Here is a 15973-nt window from a genome sequence, read left to right as displayed (position 1 = left end):
GGCAGTCACAGGAACAGTGTTCCAGGTCAGGAAGCGGGACAGAGCCCCGAGGTGGCAGTCACAGGAACAGTGTTCCACAGTCAGGAAGCGGGGACAGAGCCCCGAGGTGGCAGTCACAGGAACAGTGTTCCACAGGTCAGGAAGCGGGACAGAGCCCCGAGGTGGCAGTCACCGGAACAGTGTTCCACAGTCAGGAAGAGGGGACAGAGCCCCGAGGTGGCAGTCACAGGAACAGTGTTCCAGGTCAGGAAGCGGGACAGAGCCCCGAGGTGGCAGTCACAGGAACAGTGTTCCACAGTCAGGAAGCGGGACAGAGCCCCGAGGTGGCAGTCACAGGAACACTGTTCCAGGTCAGGAAGCGGGACAGAGCCCCGAGGTGGCAGTCACAGGAACAGTGTTCCACAGTCAGGAAGCGGGACAGAGCCCCGAGGTGGCAGTCACAGGAACAGTGTTCTAGGTCAGGAAGCGGGACAGAGCCCCGAGGTGGCAGTCACAGGAACAGTGTTCCACAGTCAGGAAGCGGGACAGAGCCCCGAGGTGGCAGTCACAGGAACAGTGTTCCACAGTCAGGAAGCGGGACAGAGCCCCGAGGTGGCAGTCACAGGAACAGTGTTCCACAGTCAGGAAGCAGGACAGAGCCCCGAGGTGGCAGTCACAGGAACAAGCCCATCACACGGAGCCCTGGCAGAGGGCAACTCCAGCCAAACTGGCCCTGAACCCCTCCCATGAGGACCACCGATCAGGCGCCTGCCCTTCCTCTGGTGGTCAGCAGGGTGCCTGCTCCCCTCAGGGTACTCAGAAACAGGGGAGGACACAGCTGGGACTCACAGGAGCACACCCAGAAGTCTCACGGAAACGGGCCATCAGGTGCTTTACACGAACTGTGTTCTCACTAAAAATTGCACTCTTTCTTTAGTCTGCCCAAAGGGCCCTTCCCTGCCACCTGGCACTCCCGCCTGCGCCTCTGCACAGACTGAGACATGATGTAATCACATAAGCTGTGACTTGTGGGAGGGGCCATTTCCCCTCTGGGGCTTACGGTTTTACAGATTCTGCCAAGTCACTACAACAGCCATCCTTGTAGAAAACTTGAAAATACAGCTATTTAGAGGATAAAATTAAAATCCCCACCGTCCCACTGTGGGCATGCTGTTCATGTTTTCTCTGTGAAGCCTGCTTTATGTGGCCAAGTTCATGTTTTACATTGTGTGCGTGTGTGTGTGTGTGTGCATGTGTGTGTGGGTACACGTACCTGTTTCTGTATATACGTATGGGTAAACCATAAGAGTCTGCATCTCCCTTTGACTACTGTAGCAGAAACATTTGCTGTCTCGTTAGCAATCCCCCGAACAAGCATGGTGCTGCTGCGGCTGCGGACAGGCTGCCCACGCCCACAGCTTCACCGTTCAGAGCTCAAGCTGCTCCTAGCACTCCCACACTACATACAACACTGCAATTCACTGCTGAATTGTGGGACTAGATCCAAAACCACGATGGCTGCAGAGCGTGGGGTCACACACAAGATGCACAGCAGGGTCTGTTTTAGAGCGGGGAGCCCGCGTGCGCCACCACCTGTGTCTCGACGAACATGGCCATGTCCATGAACATCTCGTGCAGCTCCCGGATGCTGCTCTCCAGCTTCATGATGTCTTTGTGGCGCGACTCAATCTCATTGAGAGCTTGTCTAGTGATCTGTGAGTCTGAAATGATCTTTGGAAAACAGGAAAGAGAACTCGTTAGCTGAGGCTGGTCCAGAAGCTGAAGGAAGCCGCGTTTAGCAAGGAGCCCACAGCACTGCGTGCACTCACGTCGGAGATGAAGACGGAAGGCTTCCCGCTCTCCAGCATCTCCTCCAGCTCCTCACTGGTCGTAGTCCTCCCAGCTGAGACAACAGGCAAAGGCTCCACTCAGGGGCGGCCTCTGGCTACGAGACCACAGGGCCCCACGATGGAGCACCTGGTTCTACACCCGGCCCCAGCCTGACCCCAGCTTCCCGCTGATGCAGACGCTGGGAGACAGCAGGCACGGTCCATCACATGGGAAATCTGAGTGGAGGTCGTGGCCCCAAGCCTCAGGACCCCAACAGCTGAGTGAACTCCCAGACAGGAGGACTTTCCCTCTGTCGCTCTGCTTCTGTCTCTCTCCCTCTCAAAGAAATCATTAAAAAAAAAACCTCCACTCAGAATATGGAGTCACTAAAAACCAATGACTTGCTCAATGATAAGTAAACAACTAAAATCTAACAGTCATTAACATTTTTCAACTGTATTTTTGTGTTCCTTCAAATTTGACAGGTGAGAGAAAAGGAGCCGAGACTCAGAAGCAGATAACCTTACAACTGGGGTGAAGGAATCTGACTTTGGTGTTAATGACGGAATCATGAACTCGGGAATCAGGAACTCGGGAATCGGGAACCCAGGAATCAGGAACCCAGGAATCAGGAACCCGGGAATCAGGAACCCAGGCTCTGGCAGTTTTCCTGAGAGTTCACTTCCGGCTTCCACAAAGGGGCACTGTGCTGAACACAGCACCTGTGACATGGACAGGCAGAATCAGAAGTGGCCACCTTCCAGACACAGCAGGACAGGCTGAAGGACAAGGAATGCACAGAAATGCACTGCCCCGACTCCCCATTTTCTGAGAGACGTAAATAATAACCAATAAAGTTTGACTTATTTGGGGCCGGCACTGTGGCGCAGCAGGTTAAAACCCTGGTCTGCAGCACTGGCATCCCATTTAGGAATCGGTTCAAGTCCCAGCTACTCCACTTCGGATCCAGCTCTCTGCTGTGGCCTGGGAAAGCCGTAGGGGATGGCCCAGGTCCCTGGGCCTCTGCACCCTTGTGGGAAACCCAGAGGAAGCTCCTGGCTTCAAATCAGCTCAACTCCAGCCGCTGTGGCCATTTGGGGGGTGGACCAACGGATGGAAGACCTCTCTCTCTGTGTCTACCTCTCTCTTTAACTGTCAAATGAATAAAATAAGTATTTTTTTAAAAAAAGTTTGACTGATTCAAGAACAGAAACCTATGAAAAGTTGAAAGTAGAGATGCAATTCCTTTTATGAAGTTAAAGTACTCTGAAGGCAGACTCTGGGGGGAGGGGCAGAAAACAATTCTTCAGACAGAAGCCCACGCACTCACTTATCTCCAGCTGACGCTGTATACGGCCTTTGCTGCGCTCCCGAAACAGAGTCTGTGCTTCGTTATACTCCGTCATGACTTCCACAAACTTTCGAGACAGCACTGAATGCTAATAACACAGAAAACAACTACATGAATATGTAAACAGGCAGTTCTACTAAAAGTGATCGATAAGACCAATACGCTTTGGAAAGTGAGAGTGAGAAAGTGAGAAGTGAGAATAACAGCGGTGTACTGCAACAGAATCGGTGCAAGATCGGACCTGCACTCCCTTCCTCACGTTCAACAGCCCCACTCTACTCTTCATCTCTCCCACACAGAGAAGAGAAAACATGAATAAGAGAGGTCAACAGACCACAGCTCAGATTTTAGTAACCAAGACTTTACTAGGCGTGGAAACAGAGCAGGCTGTCCACAGGGCTTACATGTGTGGCCCAGCTACAGGCGTGGAAGCCAAGCAGGCTATCCACAGGGCTTACATGTGTGGCCCAGCTACAGGCGTGGAAACTGAGCAGGCTGTCCACAGGGCTTACATGCGTGGCCCAGCTACAGGCGTGGAAGCCAAGCAGGCTGTCCACAGGGCCCGTCTGCCTGAACACTGGTAAAGAGGGCCAAGTGCTATGGGCTCCTCTTGGCTGCTCCATAAACTTACGATGAGAATCTTCCCAAAAGTGCTGAGAATAAACAGGTCAGTAAGAATGCGAGAGTAGAAGGTGAAGTATCTATCCATGGGCATGATCACAGTATCAATGAGGTTGTCAAGCAAACCTGGGTTCTTCGTATCCGAAGATCCACAGAAGTTCGGTTCCCACTCTCATCCTGATCAAAACTTTGTTCAATGGCTAGAAACATACAGGAAAGAGTTATCTTTTCAATTTAAAAACCAACGTTTTTCAAGTCAAACCTCAAATTGCTTTTCTTTCTTATCTTGGAAGCATATCTCTTCAAAAAATTAATGTTAAAGCCTAGGTGACCTTTTAAACTAATCCACTAAAAAGACATTCCATCGGCCGGTGCTGTGGCTCACTAGGCTAATCCTCTGCCTGTGGCGCCAGCACACCAGGTTCTAGTCCCGATCGGGGCTCCGGATTCTGTCCCGGTTGCTCCTCTTCCAGGCTAGCTCTCTGCTGTGGCCTGGGAATGCAGTGGAGGATGGCCCAAGTGCTTGGGCCCTACACCCACATGGGAGACCAGGAGAAGCATCTGGCTCCTGGCTTTGGATCAGAGCGGTGCACCAGCCACAGCGGCCATTGGAGGGTGAACCAACGGTAAAGGAAGACCTTTCTCTCTGTCTCTCTCTCACTGTCCACTTTGCCTGTCAAAAACAAACAAACAAAAAAAGACTATCCATCAAGAGAAAAGTGTTTCACTGCTCCTGATGGCTGTGTGTGTGTGCACACATATGTAGGTATACATGCAAACATAGTTACCCATGGGGAGCAGAAATGGAAAGGTAACCCACGAACTTTAGCAAAAAAAAAAAAGGCATCAGTGGGAAAGGCAAAATAAGGTGGGGACAGGGACAGAAAGAAGCTAGACTTCTTTGAATATGTTTTATTTTATAGATTTGTGTGACACAGATAATTCACATAACTATAACACAAAATTAAGTTTTTAAAAAAGTAATCCTTAAAAGTCAAAAGAAAAATGAAATAAGGAAATCTAACAGTAGGTCTATTTAACAGCAAAATCACACAGAGAACCACCACTGAACGTGACTTTAAAACAAAACAATCTGTACAACCCAGTGGGAAACACCTACAGACATTTTAAGTAACCCACACTTGACGGTAAGTGTTGGTATAGTTATTTTGGATCTGGTGTGTTTTTAGGGCAAAAAGAATGAATATTAGGAAAGCTAGGATTTCAGGCATGGCTAGAAGGAGGGAAAAATGCAATTCCTCTCAGTTAAGCAAAAACCCTGCCTTAGTTCTCTAATTTGAAGAACTGCAATAAAAAATCATCGTTTATTTTATCACTCAAAAAAAAAAAAATGAAGAGAGTTCTAGCTCTGTCCATTGAAGGAAAAAAGACCCAGACCTGCACCGCGCCATATTCCCAGCATGCCACACTCGGCTCTAATCGTCCTTCTCAGCTAAGGGAGCAGCCTCCTGAGAAAGCAGCTGGCCCAGACGTGGGGCAGGAAACGCAGGAATGGGCGAGGGTCACCTGGCCATGCCAACAGGGCATCGACAGGACTCAGGCGGCAGCACCCTGCTCAGAGTCGGGAACATGAGTTTTAAGGTTAACTGCAGCAAGGCAAACACACCAGGTATGTTTGCGTCCACACACCCACCAAGAGGAACAACAGAAAGTCTCAATGGTTAGCTAACAGCCCACAGAAACCACACGGAAGAATCTAGCACTAATCCTGTCTCTCCCGTGTAATCTGTAACTCAGACAGCCCACACAGTGAAGACAAAAGTCTCTTCATAAAGAACTATTCCTGGGGTGGGCATCTGGCCTAGAGGTTAAGATGCCTACAGTCCGCATCAGAGTCTTTGGGTTCAATTCCCAGCCCTAGCTCCTGAGTTCAGCTTCCTACAGTGCAGACCCTAGGAGGCAGCAGGGAGGAGCAGATAACGCCACAAGCACTTGGGCCCCTGCCATCCACCTGGGAGACCCAGATGGAGTTCCAAGCTCCTGGCTTTAGCCTTGCCTAGCCCTGGCCATTGCACTCATTTGGGTTATGAACCAGTGGATGGATGAAAATTGTCTGTCTGTCTGTCTGTCTCTCTCTCTCTCTCTCTCTGTAACTCTTTCGAGTAAATAAAATAAATTTTTAAACAAATAAATTAAAAATAATAAAAACGAAACCAAAGGCAACAGGTAACAGCTCAAGTTGTTGGGTCTCAGCCACCCACGTGGGAGACCCGGACTGAGCTCCAGGCTTCCAGCCCCAGCCCCAGCCCCAGCCGTTGTGGGCACCTGAGCACTAAGACAACAAAGAGGAGCTCCCTCTCTGTCTGCCTCTCTCCCCCTCTGCTTCTCTAATTGATTTATTAATTGTTTAAAATAAGGAACTATCCCAGCTACTAAACCAAGAGGGAATAGTAAAGTCAGGATATCACTGCTTCGGACTCCTAATAAATGTATGGATCTTGGAATGATCATTAGTCACTGATAATACAATGAAATAGAATGTTACATCTTAATGCAACCATTTACATTTTAAAAAAAAACTATTTGATAGGTTGATTGATGGAGAGAGACCAATCTTCAATCCACTGATTCATACCCCAAATGCCTGCAATAGCCAAGGCTAGGCCAGGCTGAAGCCAGGAGCCAAGAACTCCACCTTGTCTCCCACCTCTAGTCTCCCACCCAAGAATCTGGGTCATCACCTGCTGTCTCCCAGGAGCATTAGCAGGAAACTGAGTTAGAAGCACAGAGTAGGGATGCAAGCATACCACACCACTGCCCCAACCATCAACATCTCAATGTAGCCGTCAACACACAGATCTGCAGTCAGATCTTGCATCCTAACATTGCGCCCACAAAGCCACCTGAATCTGATCAAGCTTGAAGAACTAATGACAAGCACAGCAGCAGGGACAGACACCGTGAGGCGGCACACAAGCAGCAGCACACGCTGAGACGAACGCCTGCTTTCCTCAACCAAGAAGAAAGGGCTGGACAAGACGGAGGGAAACCTGACCCAAAAGAGCCATCCACCAACCACAGTGCAGAGCCCTGATTCGGGGCCCAGTTCAAGCACAGGGTCAGCAGCAGCGTCAAACTACTGGAGACCAAATAACTGCCATGGGCTGGAGTGGGACGTAGCTGAGGAAGCCCAGGGTCCGCCATCTGCCTCCCAGTGCCCAGGGGACCGCACGGCCCAGCGGTCGGCCCAGGAAGCAGCTGTCTGCTTCTGAGAGTCCAGCTTTTCCATAATGAAATCTACAAAGACTGTTCTTGATTTCAATGACATTCTGTAAAAAGTAAATATAATTTGTCTTTAGCTTATCAAGAAAGTTGGAAAGAACTCATCAACTAAGGGAGTCATTCAAGAACTTGGCAGTTCACTTTCAAGGCAAATTCCCCTTCTCAAGTATCTGCAGTTAGCCCACCATATCATCATGTAATAGTATAATGATTGTAAGCAAACAATCTTATTGGATATAAATTAAGACTTTCAAATATATGCAAGTAATTTTTAAAGAAAATGGAAAAGAAAAACTGTAAAGAAAAAAATAACAATTACTCATATTCCCATGATCAATAAACTTCACACTTACATTTTAATTTGGCTCGAATTTTATTAGCAGTTTTCTTGATTTCTTTGTTCAGATCTTCAAGCTCTTCTTTTATTTCTTTAAAAATGTAACATAAGGTATCTCAGCTATGACATCCAACATAAATAATATTCAATAAATTTAAATGAAACAGCACTCTTAGTACATTTAAGTCTATTTTTCTTTCTCTGTAAGAAAAGCTTTTGGGGCTGGCGTTGTGGCACCTGCAGTGCCAGCATCCCACATGGGCGCTGGTTCAAGTCCCAGCTGCTCCACTTCTGATCCAGCTCCCTGCTAATGGCCTGGGAAAGCAGTGGAGGCTGACCCAAATGTTTGGGCCCCTACCACCCACATGGGAGACACAGATGAAGCTCCTGGCTGCTGGATTTGGCCTGGCCCCACACTGGCCGTTGCAGCTATTTGCGTAGTAAACCAGTGGATGGAAGATTTCTGTCTCTCCCTCTTTCTCTCTCAAAATAAATAAATAAATCTCTAAAAAAGAATACTTTGTACATTCTAAATATAAATTCTTAAACAAATATATATTTAAAAAAAAAAAAACACTCTTGGGGCCAACACTGTGGCGTTGTGGGCTAAGCCTCCACCTGCAGCACCAACATCCCATATGGGCGCCAGTTCTAGTTCCGGCTGCTCTCCTTCTAATCCAACTCTCTGCTATGGTCTAGAAAAGCAGTAGAAAATGGCCCAAGTGCTTGGGCCCCTGCATCCACATAGGAGGCTGGGAAGAAGCTCTTGGCTCCAGCTCAGCTCTGGCCATTGCAGCCATTTGTGGAGTGAACCAGCAGATGGAAGACCTTTCTGTCTGTCTGTCTCTCTGTAATTTTACCTCTCAAATAAGTAAATAAAATCTAAAAATAAAAAAAAAAAAAACACCACAAACTCTTGGTGGTACCAGGGCCCTCCAAAGTGCATGAGGCAGATTCAGCAGAAGCACCCAGTCAGAAACATAGCTGGGTTGGGGTCCAGGCACTGGATTTAACTTGACCTATAGGAGCACCCAGTCAGAAACGTAGCTGGAGTGGGGTCAGGGCACCAGATTTAACTTGACCTCCTCATGATGACAGCACACACCAAAGTCTGAGAATAGCTGGTTTATGTCAACTATTTGATGAAATAGTTTACCAGACCCACAGCTAACACCCAGGTCTGAAAAAGTGAAGCAAAGATTCAGTCATCTTTTGTTGGGGGGGAGGGGGTGTCCCTCCCATGTGTCTGGTTTTTCATTCTGCTGTCACTGTCTGACCAAGGCATATACATTTGTCCTGGGTACCTACTGTGTGCTGTAGGCCCCAAATGCTGGTGCTGTCGCTCAACCTTGTTACTGCCAGCTAAGGAGCCACCCTCATCCTCAGGGATCCTGGCACTGCAGAGCCAGATCAGGTACCATTATTCTCCAGAGGTGAAAGGTCATGCACCAGTAACAATCCCACAATTCCATAAACATTTTCTGAGTACTGTGCATGCACGTTAGACTTGTGTCATCTAGGGAAGGTATAAAGATCACCAAGGATTCTCAGTTTGCTAAGAGATTAGAAACAAACACATCAGGCAATCAATCAAGAGGGCATGCTCTAGAATGGCACCCTGCAGGGGAGCCATTTGACTCAGGAGGAAACAGGTAGCAGCTTTGCTGACATGCTGGGTATCTAAATCTCCAAGACAATACAGCTCCACCTGTTTGCATTTTAGCTGTCACATTCACAAGCATTCTTTGACTACAAGGAAACAGCTGAAATTTGTTGTTTAGTGTAGTCATGCATTCTGTATTTCAATATGTAAACTGTTTCCATTTATATCTCCTTCACAGCAGTTTGGCCATTTCACTTTTTTTTTTTTTTTTTTTTTTTTTTTTGCAGAGTTATTTTTATTTATTTGAAAGGCACAGCTACAGGGCTCTGGTGTAGTGGGTAAAGCTGCCACCTGCGGCACAGGCATCCCACATGGGCAGCAGGTTCCAGATCCCACTGCTCCAGCTCTCTGCTATGGCCTGCGGAGGCGGTAGAAGATGGCCCAAATGCTTGGGCCCCTGCACCAGCATAGAAGACCCAGAAGAAGCTCCTGGTTCCTGGCTTCAGATCAGCTCAGCTCTGGCCGTTGCGGCCATTTGGGGAGTGAACCAGCAGATGGAAGACCTCTCTCTCTCTCTCACTGTCTGTAACTCTAGCTTCAAATAAATAAAAATTTTTAAAAAAAGAAGAAGAGGCCGGCGCCGCGGCTCACTAGGCTAATCCTCCGCCTAAGGCGCCAGCACTCAAGGTTCTAGTCCTGGTCCGGGCGCCAGATTCTGTCCTGGTTGCCTCTCTTCCAGGCCAGCTCTCTGCTGTGGCCCAGGAGTGCAGTGGAGGATGGCCCAAGTGCTTGGGCCCTGCACCCGCATGGGAGACCAGGAGGAAGCACCTGGCTCCTGGCTTCGATCAGCACAGCACGCCAGTCGTAGCAGCCATTTGGGGGTGAACCAACGGAAAAAGGAAGACCTTTCTCTGTCTCTCTCTCTCTAACTCTGCAAGAAAGACAGACAGACAGACAGACAGAAAGAAAGAAAGAAAGAAAGAAGAAAAGAAAAGAAAGGCACAGCTACAGAGAGAGATCTTCCTTCTGCTAGTTCACTCCCCAAATGGCTGCAACAGTTGGGGCTGCGACAGGCCGAAGCCAGGAGCCAGGAGCTTCCTCCAGGTGTCCCACACGAGTGCAGGGGCCCAGGCACTCGGGCCATCTTCTACTGCTTTCCCATATGGGATGCTGTGCAAGTCAAGATGAAGAAAATGAGAGTTTTTACCACAACTGCAGCTCTGCCACTGACTTAAAACCTTCAACCTAGGTATCTGAAAAGAACGTTTAACAGCGCAAGTCCTTTGGTCTAGCATACACATTCCCGGGGATCCAGGGCAAGGAGACAACGGGACAGGTACGCAAAGTCATAGGTGTATGAGGCTGCTAGATGACAGCAGCTTATGGCTCAGAAAGCTCCGGACACTCAGGACACAGCGTCACAGGGAGGCACTCCCAGGCCTCAGGGTGAAACAGTAGACTGGGCAGGCGAGCTGGCTGCGGGGTCAAAACTGCCTGGTGTCTGCTCAGCAATCAAGGGTCTGGAGACTTTACACCAACTGCTTAACCTAAACTCAACATCCACTGCTCTAAAATCGATTAAATGACATTATCAGCTTCACATGTTTATCTCAAAGAAAGATGCCGTCTGGTGGGAGGAGCTTGGAGGAATGGAGCCCAACTTCCCCTCCCCGACCAGACCGGAGTCAGGGCCCCTCCTCTCCTTAGAAACAGGGGCTGGGAGGGGACAGAAACCCCCACAGTCATTACCCTGGGCACATTTTCCCAGGACCCACTACTGGAAGACAAGAGTAACTGTAATAATTTGCTGTCTAAAGACCAAGTAGAGGTGCCAGCACAGTAGTGCAGCGGGTTAACGCCCTGGCCTGAAGCACCAGCATCCCAAATGGGCACCAATTCGAGACCTGGCTGCTCCACTTCCGATCCAGCTCTCTGCTGTGGCCTGGGAAAGCAGCAGAAGATGGCCCAAGTCCTTGGCCCTTGCACCCATGTGGGAGACCCGGAAGAAGCTCCTGGCTTCGGATTGGCACAGCTCCAGCCGTTTCAGCCATTTGGGGTGTGAACCATCAGATGGAAGACCTCTCTCTCTCTCTCTCTCTCTGCCTCTCTTCTCTCCGTGTGGCTCTGACTTGCAAATAAATAAGTAAATCTTAAAAAAATAAAAATAATAAAAAATAAAGACCAAGTAATAAGAATTGGACATTGCTTCTGAAATTCTGGTTCACATTCTGTCACAAAACAAAACACAAAAGGCAAACATTTAGTCGGAGCCCAGAAGGGAATACTGTGAAATATTTACAGCTCTAAACTTATCCAAACAATAGTTGTATCTACTATTACTGGCAGCAAAAATATCTTGGAGGTAAATTACTCAAAAGAAAAATGCACTGATACTTACTCAAATTCAATTAATTCAGTTTCCCTAAGAATTCAGCAAGATGGTAACAGATGTTACACAGAAAGTTCTGGGTAAATGAACGTGAGACACTAAGCAAAGTTTTCTCATTGCGGTTTCTTAGCGTCTTTATTATTCTAAGGATATTGCAGGATGAGCACCCCGGGTCTGAAATCCGAAACGCCCCGTCTCCAACGCCCCTCAGGCGAGGAAACGCGGCTCCTGTGGCCTCTGCAGACATTCGCTACTCCCTGTTCTCAACAGACACTGGCACTCGCCCACTCCACAGAAGCCTATCCTTCCTACCTGGGAAACCCACGCAGCCTGACCTCATCTTTAAGCGGCCCAGGCAATTCCCTACTGACTGCTCCCCGCCTCCAGCTTTGTCTTTGCTGTCTGACTGGCATCACAACAGGCTGCCTGGGGAGCTCTTCTGGACAGACTCAGGAGTCCAACGCTGGCTGAACACCAGAGGCTGCAGAGCTTCAGAAGCCGCAGCGCCCCCTGCCCCCGCCCACGCCGTGTCCAGAACCCCAGGCGTTTTTCACAAGTTCCCAGCCCCGCCTGAAGTACAGCCAGGTGGGCAGACAGCAAGAGAGAGGCACACAGGCCGACAAGTGTTTGCAGGAGCAGCAACGTACTTCCTTCGGGGTTTGGAGCAGAAAGAATGATGCTGTGGTCCTTCTTCACGGCCTCCACGTCCTGCGCTATCTTTGCGATGCTGTTTCTAATCTCTTCAACCTAGGAGAGACACACACAGTCAGACGCTGTGGCAGCTCCAACGGCACTCCCATCTTCCAAGGCCTCGGAAGAGAAGGACAAAGGAGGGACAATCACCACATAAAGAAATACAAGCTTTTCAGTTCCTACACCATGATCATTTAATTTAAAAATAAAGGAAAAGTTACCTAATAATATTAGTGCCTTTCATGCTGTGGTGTAGCAGGTAAAGCCACCGCCTGCAGTGTCAGCATATCATATGGGCACCAGTTCAAGTCCCGGCTGCTCCTCTGCCAATCCAGCTCTCTGCTGTGGCCTGGGAAAGCAGTAGAAGATGGCCCAAGTGCTTGGGCCCTGCACCCCCGTGGGAGACCCAGAAGAAGCTCCTGGCTCCTGGCTTCGGATCAGCCCAGCTCTGGCTGTTGCAGCCATCTGGGGAGTGAACCCCAGGATGGAAGACCCCCTTCTCTTTCCCTCTGCCTCTCTGTAACTCTGCCTTTCAAATAAATAAATAAATCTTAAAAAAGATATATATATTAGTGTCTTTCAGAGCATGGGAACACCAACCAACACTAACAAAATCCACTAGGCTGTAAAGATTTCCACTAGCGGGTCAGTGCCGTGGCTCAATAGGCTAATTCTGTGCCTGTGGCACCGGCACTCTAGGTTCTAGGCCCGGCTGGGGCGCCGGATTCTGTCCCGGTTGCTCCTCTTCCAGGCCAGCTCTCTGCTGTGGCCCAGGAGTACAGTGGAGGATGGCCCAGGTGCTTGGGCCCTGCACCCCATGGGAGACCAGGAGAAACACTTGGCTCCTGCCTTCGGATCGGCGCGGTGCGCCGGCCGCAGCAGCCATTGGAGGGTGAACCAACGGCAAAAGGAAGACCTTTCTCTCTGTCTCTCTCACTGTCCACTCTGCCTGTCAAAAAAAAAAAAAATTTCTACTAGCAAGTCCCAAGTATCCCCCAGACGGAGCCAACTAGCAGCACATTCCATGCAAACTGCAGTCAGCTCACCCCACAGGACATGCCCACAGTAACGAGCTCATGGGCTCACATGGCCAGTCCCTCAGATGCCTTATCTTTGACCTCGATAAGGTCTAAACTATTCGGGCCCGACGCTGTGGCGTAGCCAGCAGAGCCGCTGCCTGCAGTGCTGGCATCTCATGTGGATGCTGGTTCTATTCCCAGCTTCTATTCCCACTTCCGGTCCAGCTCTCTGCTATGGCCTGGGAAAGCAGTAGAGGATGGTCCGAGTTCTTGAGCCCCTGCTCCTGGCCCCTGGCTTCAGATCAGTGCCACTCCAGCCATTGTGGCCACCTGGGGCATGAACCAACGAACAGATGATCGATCGATTCTCTCTCTCTCTCTCTCTCTCTCTGCCTCTCCTTCTCTCTCTATGTAACTCTGACTTTCAAATAAAGAAATAAATCTTTGAATATATATATATATATAAACTATTCAATATTTTCTCAAAATACAATGTTCTCATCAGCTGATGTATCCAGATTGATTGAGGCCCCACAGGATGTCCATGAACGTTGCTTTCTACATGGCAAAAGGAATTTGCAGATGCGACTAGAACAGCCTCTGGAGGAGGAGAGATTACCCAGCAGGCCTCCGCTGCAGCTTGGGCTCAGCAACGTGGTCGCCGAAGCAAGGGGCTGCGCTGCTGACTCCCTCCCCTTCCGCAGTTTACCACAGCAACACCAGACTCACTGCACTGTGCTCCACAGCCACACCCTATTCCTGCAGCCTGTGATGGCCACTTTCCAGGGCAAAAGGGACTTTGCAAATGGGGTTAAGTGCTGGGTCTTGAGATGGGAGATTACGTGGACGACGTGGACGGCCTGGGCGGCCACAAGGGAACCAGAGGCATTCTTACAGAGCACGAGAAGTGCTCATGAGAACACAGGCTGCAGGGATGTGCTGTGAGGACGGAGGACAGGGTCTCCAGGCACGAGTTCCTCAGAGCTGAGAAGGGAGAGGACACAGCCCTGCATTTTCCCGTATGCACACTGGTGGCCTGCAGAACGCTAAGACAGTAACCAAGTGCTGTCTCAGGGCACCAGCTCTGTGGTAATCTGTTATAGCAGCAACAGGAAACATGTTAACAAACACATTTTTATTATGAGCAAGTATTTTCCAGGGCCTGGTGTTGTGATCCAGCGGGTGAAGCTGCCACCTGCAATGCCAATATCCCATGTGAGTGCCGATTTGAGTCCCAGCTGCTCTACTTCCACAGCCCCCTGCTAATGCACCCGGGAAAGCAGCAGAAGATGGCCCACATGCTTGGGCCCCTGCACCCATGTGGGACACCCAGATGGAGTTCCTGGCTCCTGGTTTTGACTTGGATCAGCCCTAGCTGTTGCAACCATTTAGGGAATGAACCAGCAGACAGAAGATCTCTGTCTCTCCTTCTAACTCTGCCTTTCAAATAAAAAAATACATTTTTTAAAAAGTATTTTCCAAAAACACTTGGTGAAATAGGAGCACTGGTACACATTTTTTGGTACCTGTAATTTCTAACTTAATAGAAGGGAAACTGATTTTCATATGAGACTTCAAAATGTTGAATGAGAGGTGGGCATTTAGCGCAGCAGTTACGACACTGCAACCCATATCAGAGTCCCTGGGTTCGAGTCCCAGTTCCACTTCTAATTCTAGTTTCCTGTTAATGCATACCCAAGGAAGCAGCAGGTGATGGCTCGAGTACTTGGGTCCCTGCCCCTTACATTGGAGACGCCGATGAAGTTCCAGGTTCCTGACTTCAAACTGTCCCAGTCCCAGCTGATGAGGGCATCTGGGAGTGAATTAGCAGATGGGAGGCCGGCACAGTGGCTTAGCAGGTAAAGCTGCCTCCTGCAGTGCCAGAATCCCACACGGGCGCCAGTTCGAGTCCTGGCTGCTCCACTTCCAAACCAGCTCTCTGCTTTGGCCTAGGAAAGCAGTAGAAGATGGCCCAAGACCTTGGGCCCCTGTACCCACATGGGAGACCCGTAAGAAGCTCCTGACTCCTGGCTTTGGATTAGCACAGCTCTGGCCATTGTGGCCAACTACAGAGTGAACCAGCAGATGGAAGACCTCTCTCTCTCTCTCTCTCTCTCCTTCTCTCCCTGTGTAACTCTGACTTTCAAGTAAATAAACAGATCTTTAAAAAAAAAAATTAGCAGATGGAAGAGCACTGTCTCTTTCTGCCTTTCAAATAAATAATGAATAAATATTTTAAACGTTGGAAGAAAAGGGAAATTAAAAGTTAAATTTATTTTGGTGCAAAAACAGCTATCGCAACGATGTCTTTGTGTGCTTAGCAGTTGCTTCTGAAGCTCCAAGGATACATCCCTGAGACAGTGGGAACAGCAGACAGCACCTCAGAATCACCAAGAAAACAGTCCTGACTGCAGGAGCCTCTTGAAAAGGTCGGGGGGGGGGGGGGCAGCGCTGTGGTGCAGCGGGTTAAAGCCCTGGCCTGAAGCGCCGGCATCCCATATGGCCCCGGTTCTAGTCCTGGCTGCTCCTCTTCCAGTCCAGCTCTCTGCTGTGGCCTGGGAAAGCAATAGAAGATGGCCCAAGTCCTCGGACCCCTGCACCTGCGTGGGAGACCAGGAAGAATCTCCATTCAAGACCCAGCTGCTCCACTTCCGATCCAGCTCCCTGCTAATGGCCTGGGAAAGCAGAAGATGGCCCAAGTGCTTGGGTCCCTACACTCACTTGGGAGACCTGGAAGAAGATCCAGGTTCCTAACTTCAGTCAGATCAGCCCAGCCCTGGCCATTGTGGCATCTGGGGAGTGAACCAGCAGATGGAAGTCTGTCTGTCTCTCTCTTTCTCTCTTTCCCCCTTCCTTTATTTCGTAGCTCTGCCTTTCAAATAAAATAAATAAATCTTAAAAAACAAAA

General features: G+C 49.4%; 1 protein-coding gene across 5 annotated transcripts in view; it reads right to left on the bottom strand.

Moving 5' to 3' along the window:
- Positions 1-15973, bottom strand: part of STX2 (syntaxin 2) — a 45286-nt gene that overhangs the window by 11546 nt on the left and 17767 nt on the right. For 3 of the 5 annotated variants that reach the window (XM_051837634.3, XM_051837633.3, XM_051837637.3), the window contains exons 3-8: positions 12001-12100; positions 7378-7452; positions 3908-3981; positions 3140-3248; positions 1809-1882; positions 1573-1710 (exon numbers count right to left, since the gene is read on the bottom strand). In XM_051837634.3, the coding sequence (XP_051693594.1) occupies positions 1573-1710; positions 1809-1882; positions 3140-3248; positions 3908-3981; positions 7378-7452; positions 12001-12100 (570 nt within the window). The remainder of the gene's footprint in view (positions 1-1572; positions 1711-1808; positions 1883-3139; positions 3249-3907; positions 3982-7377; positions 7453-12000; positions 12101-15973) is intronic. The other 2 variants (XM_051837638.3, XM_089322864.1) reach the window with 1 other exon arrangement.

Source organism: Oryctolagus cuniculus, chromosome 21, assembly GCF_051225735.1.
Source record: "Oryctolagus cuniculus isolate XC-2025 breed Fujian yellow rabbit chromosome 21, ASM5122573v1, whole genome shotgun sequence".
Taxonomy (NCBI): Eukaryota; Metazoa; Chordata; class Mammalia; order Lagomorpha; family Leporidae; genus Oryctolagus; species Oryctolagus cuniculus.
This window is presented reverse-complemented; position numbering and strand designations above follow the sequence as displayed.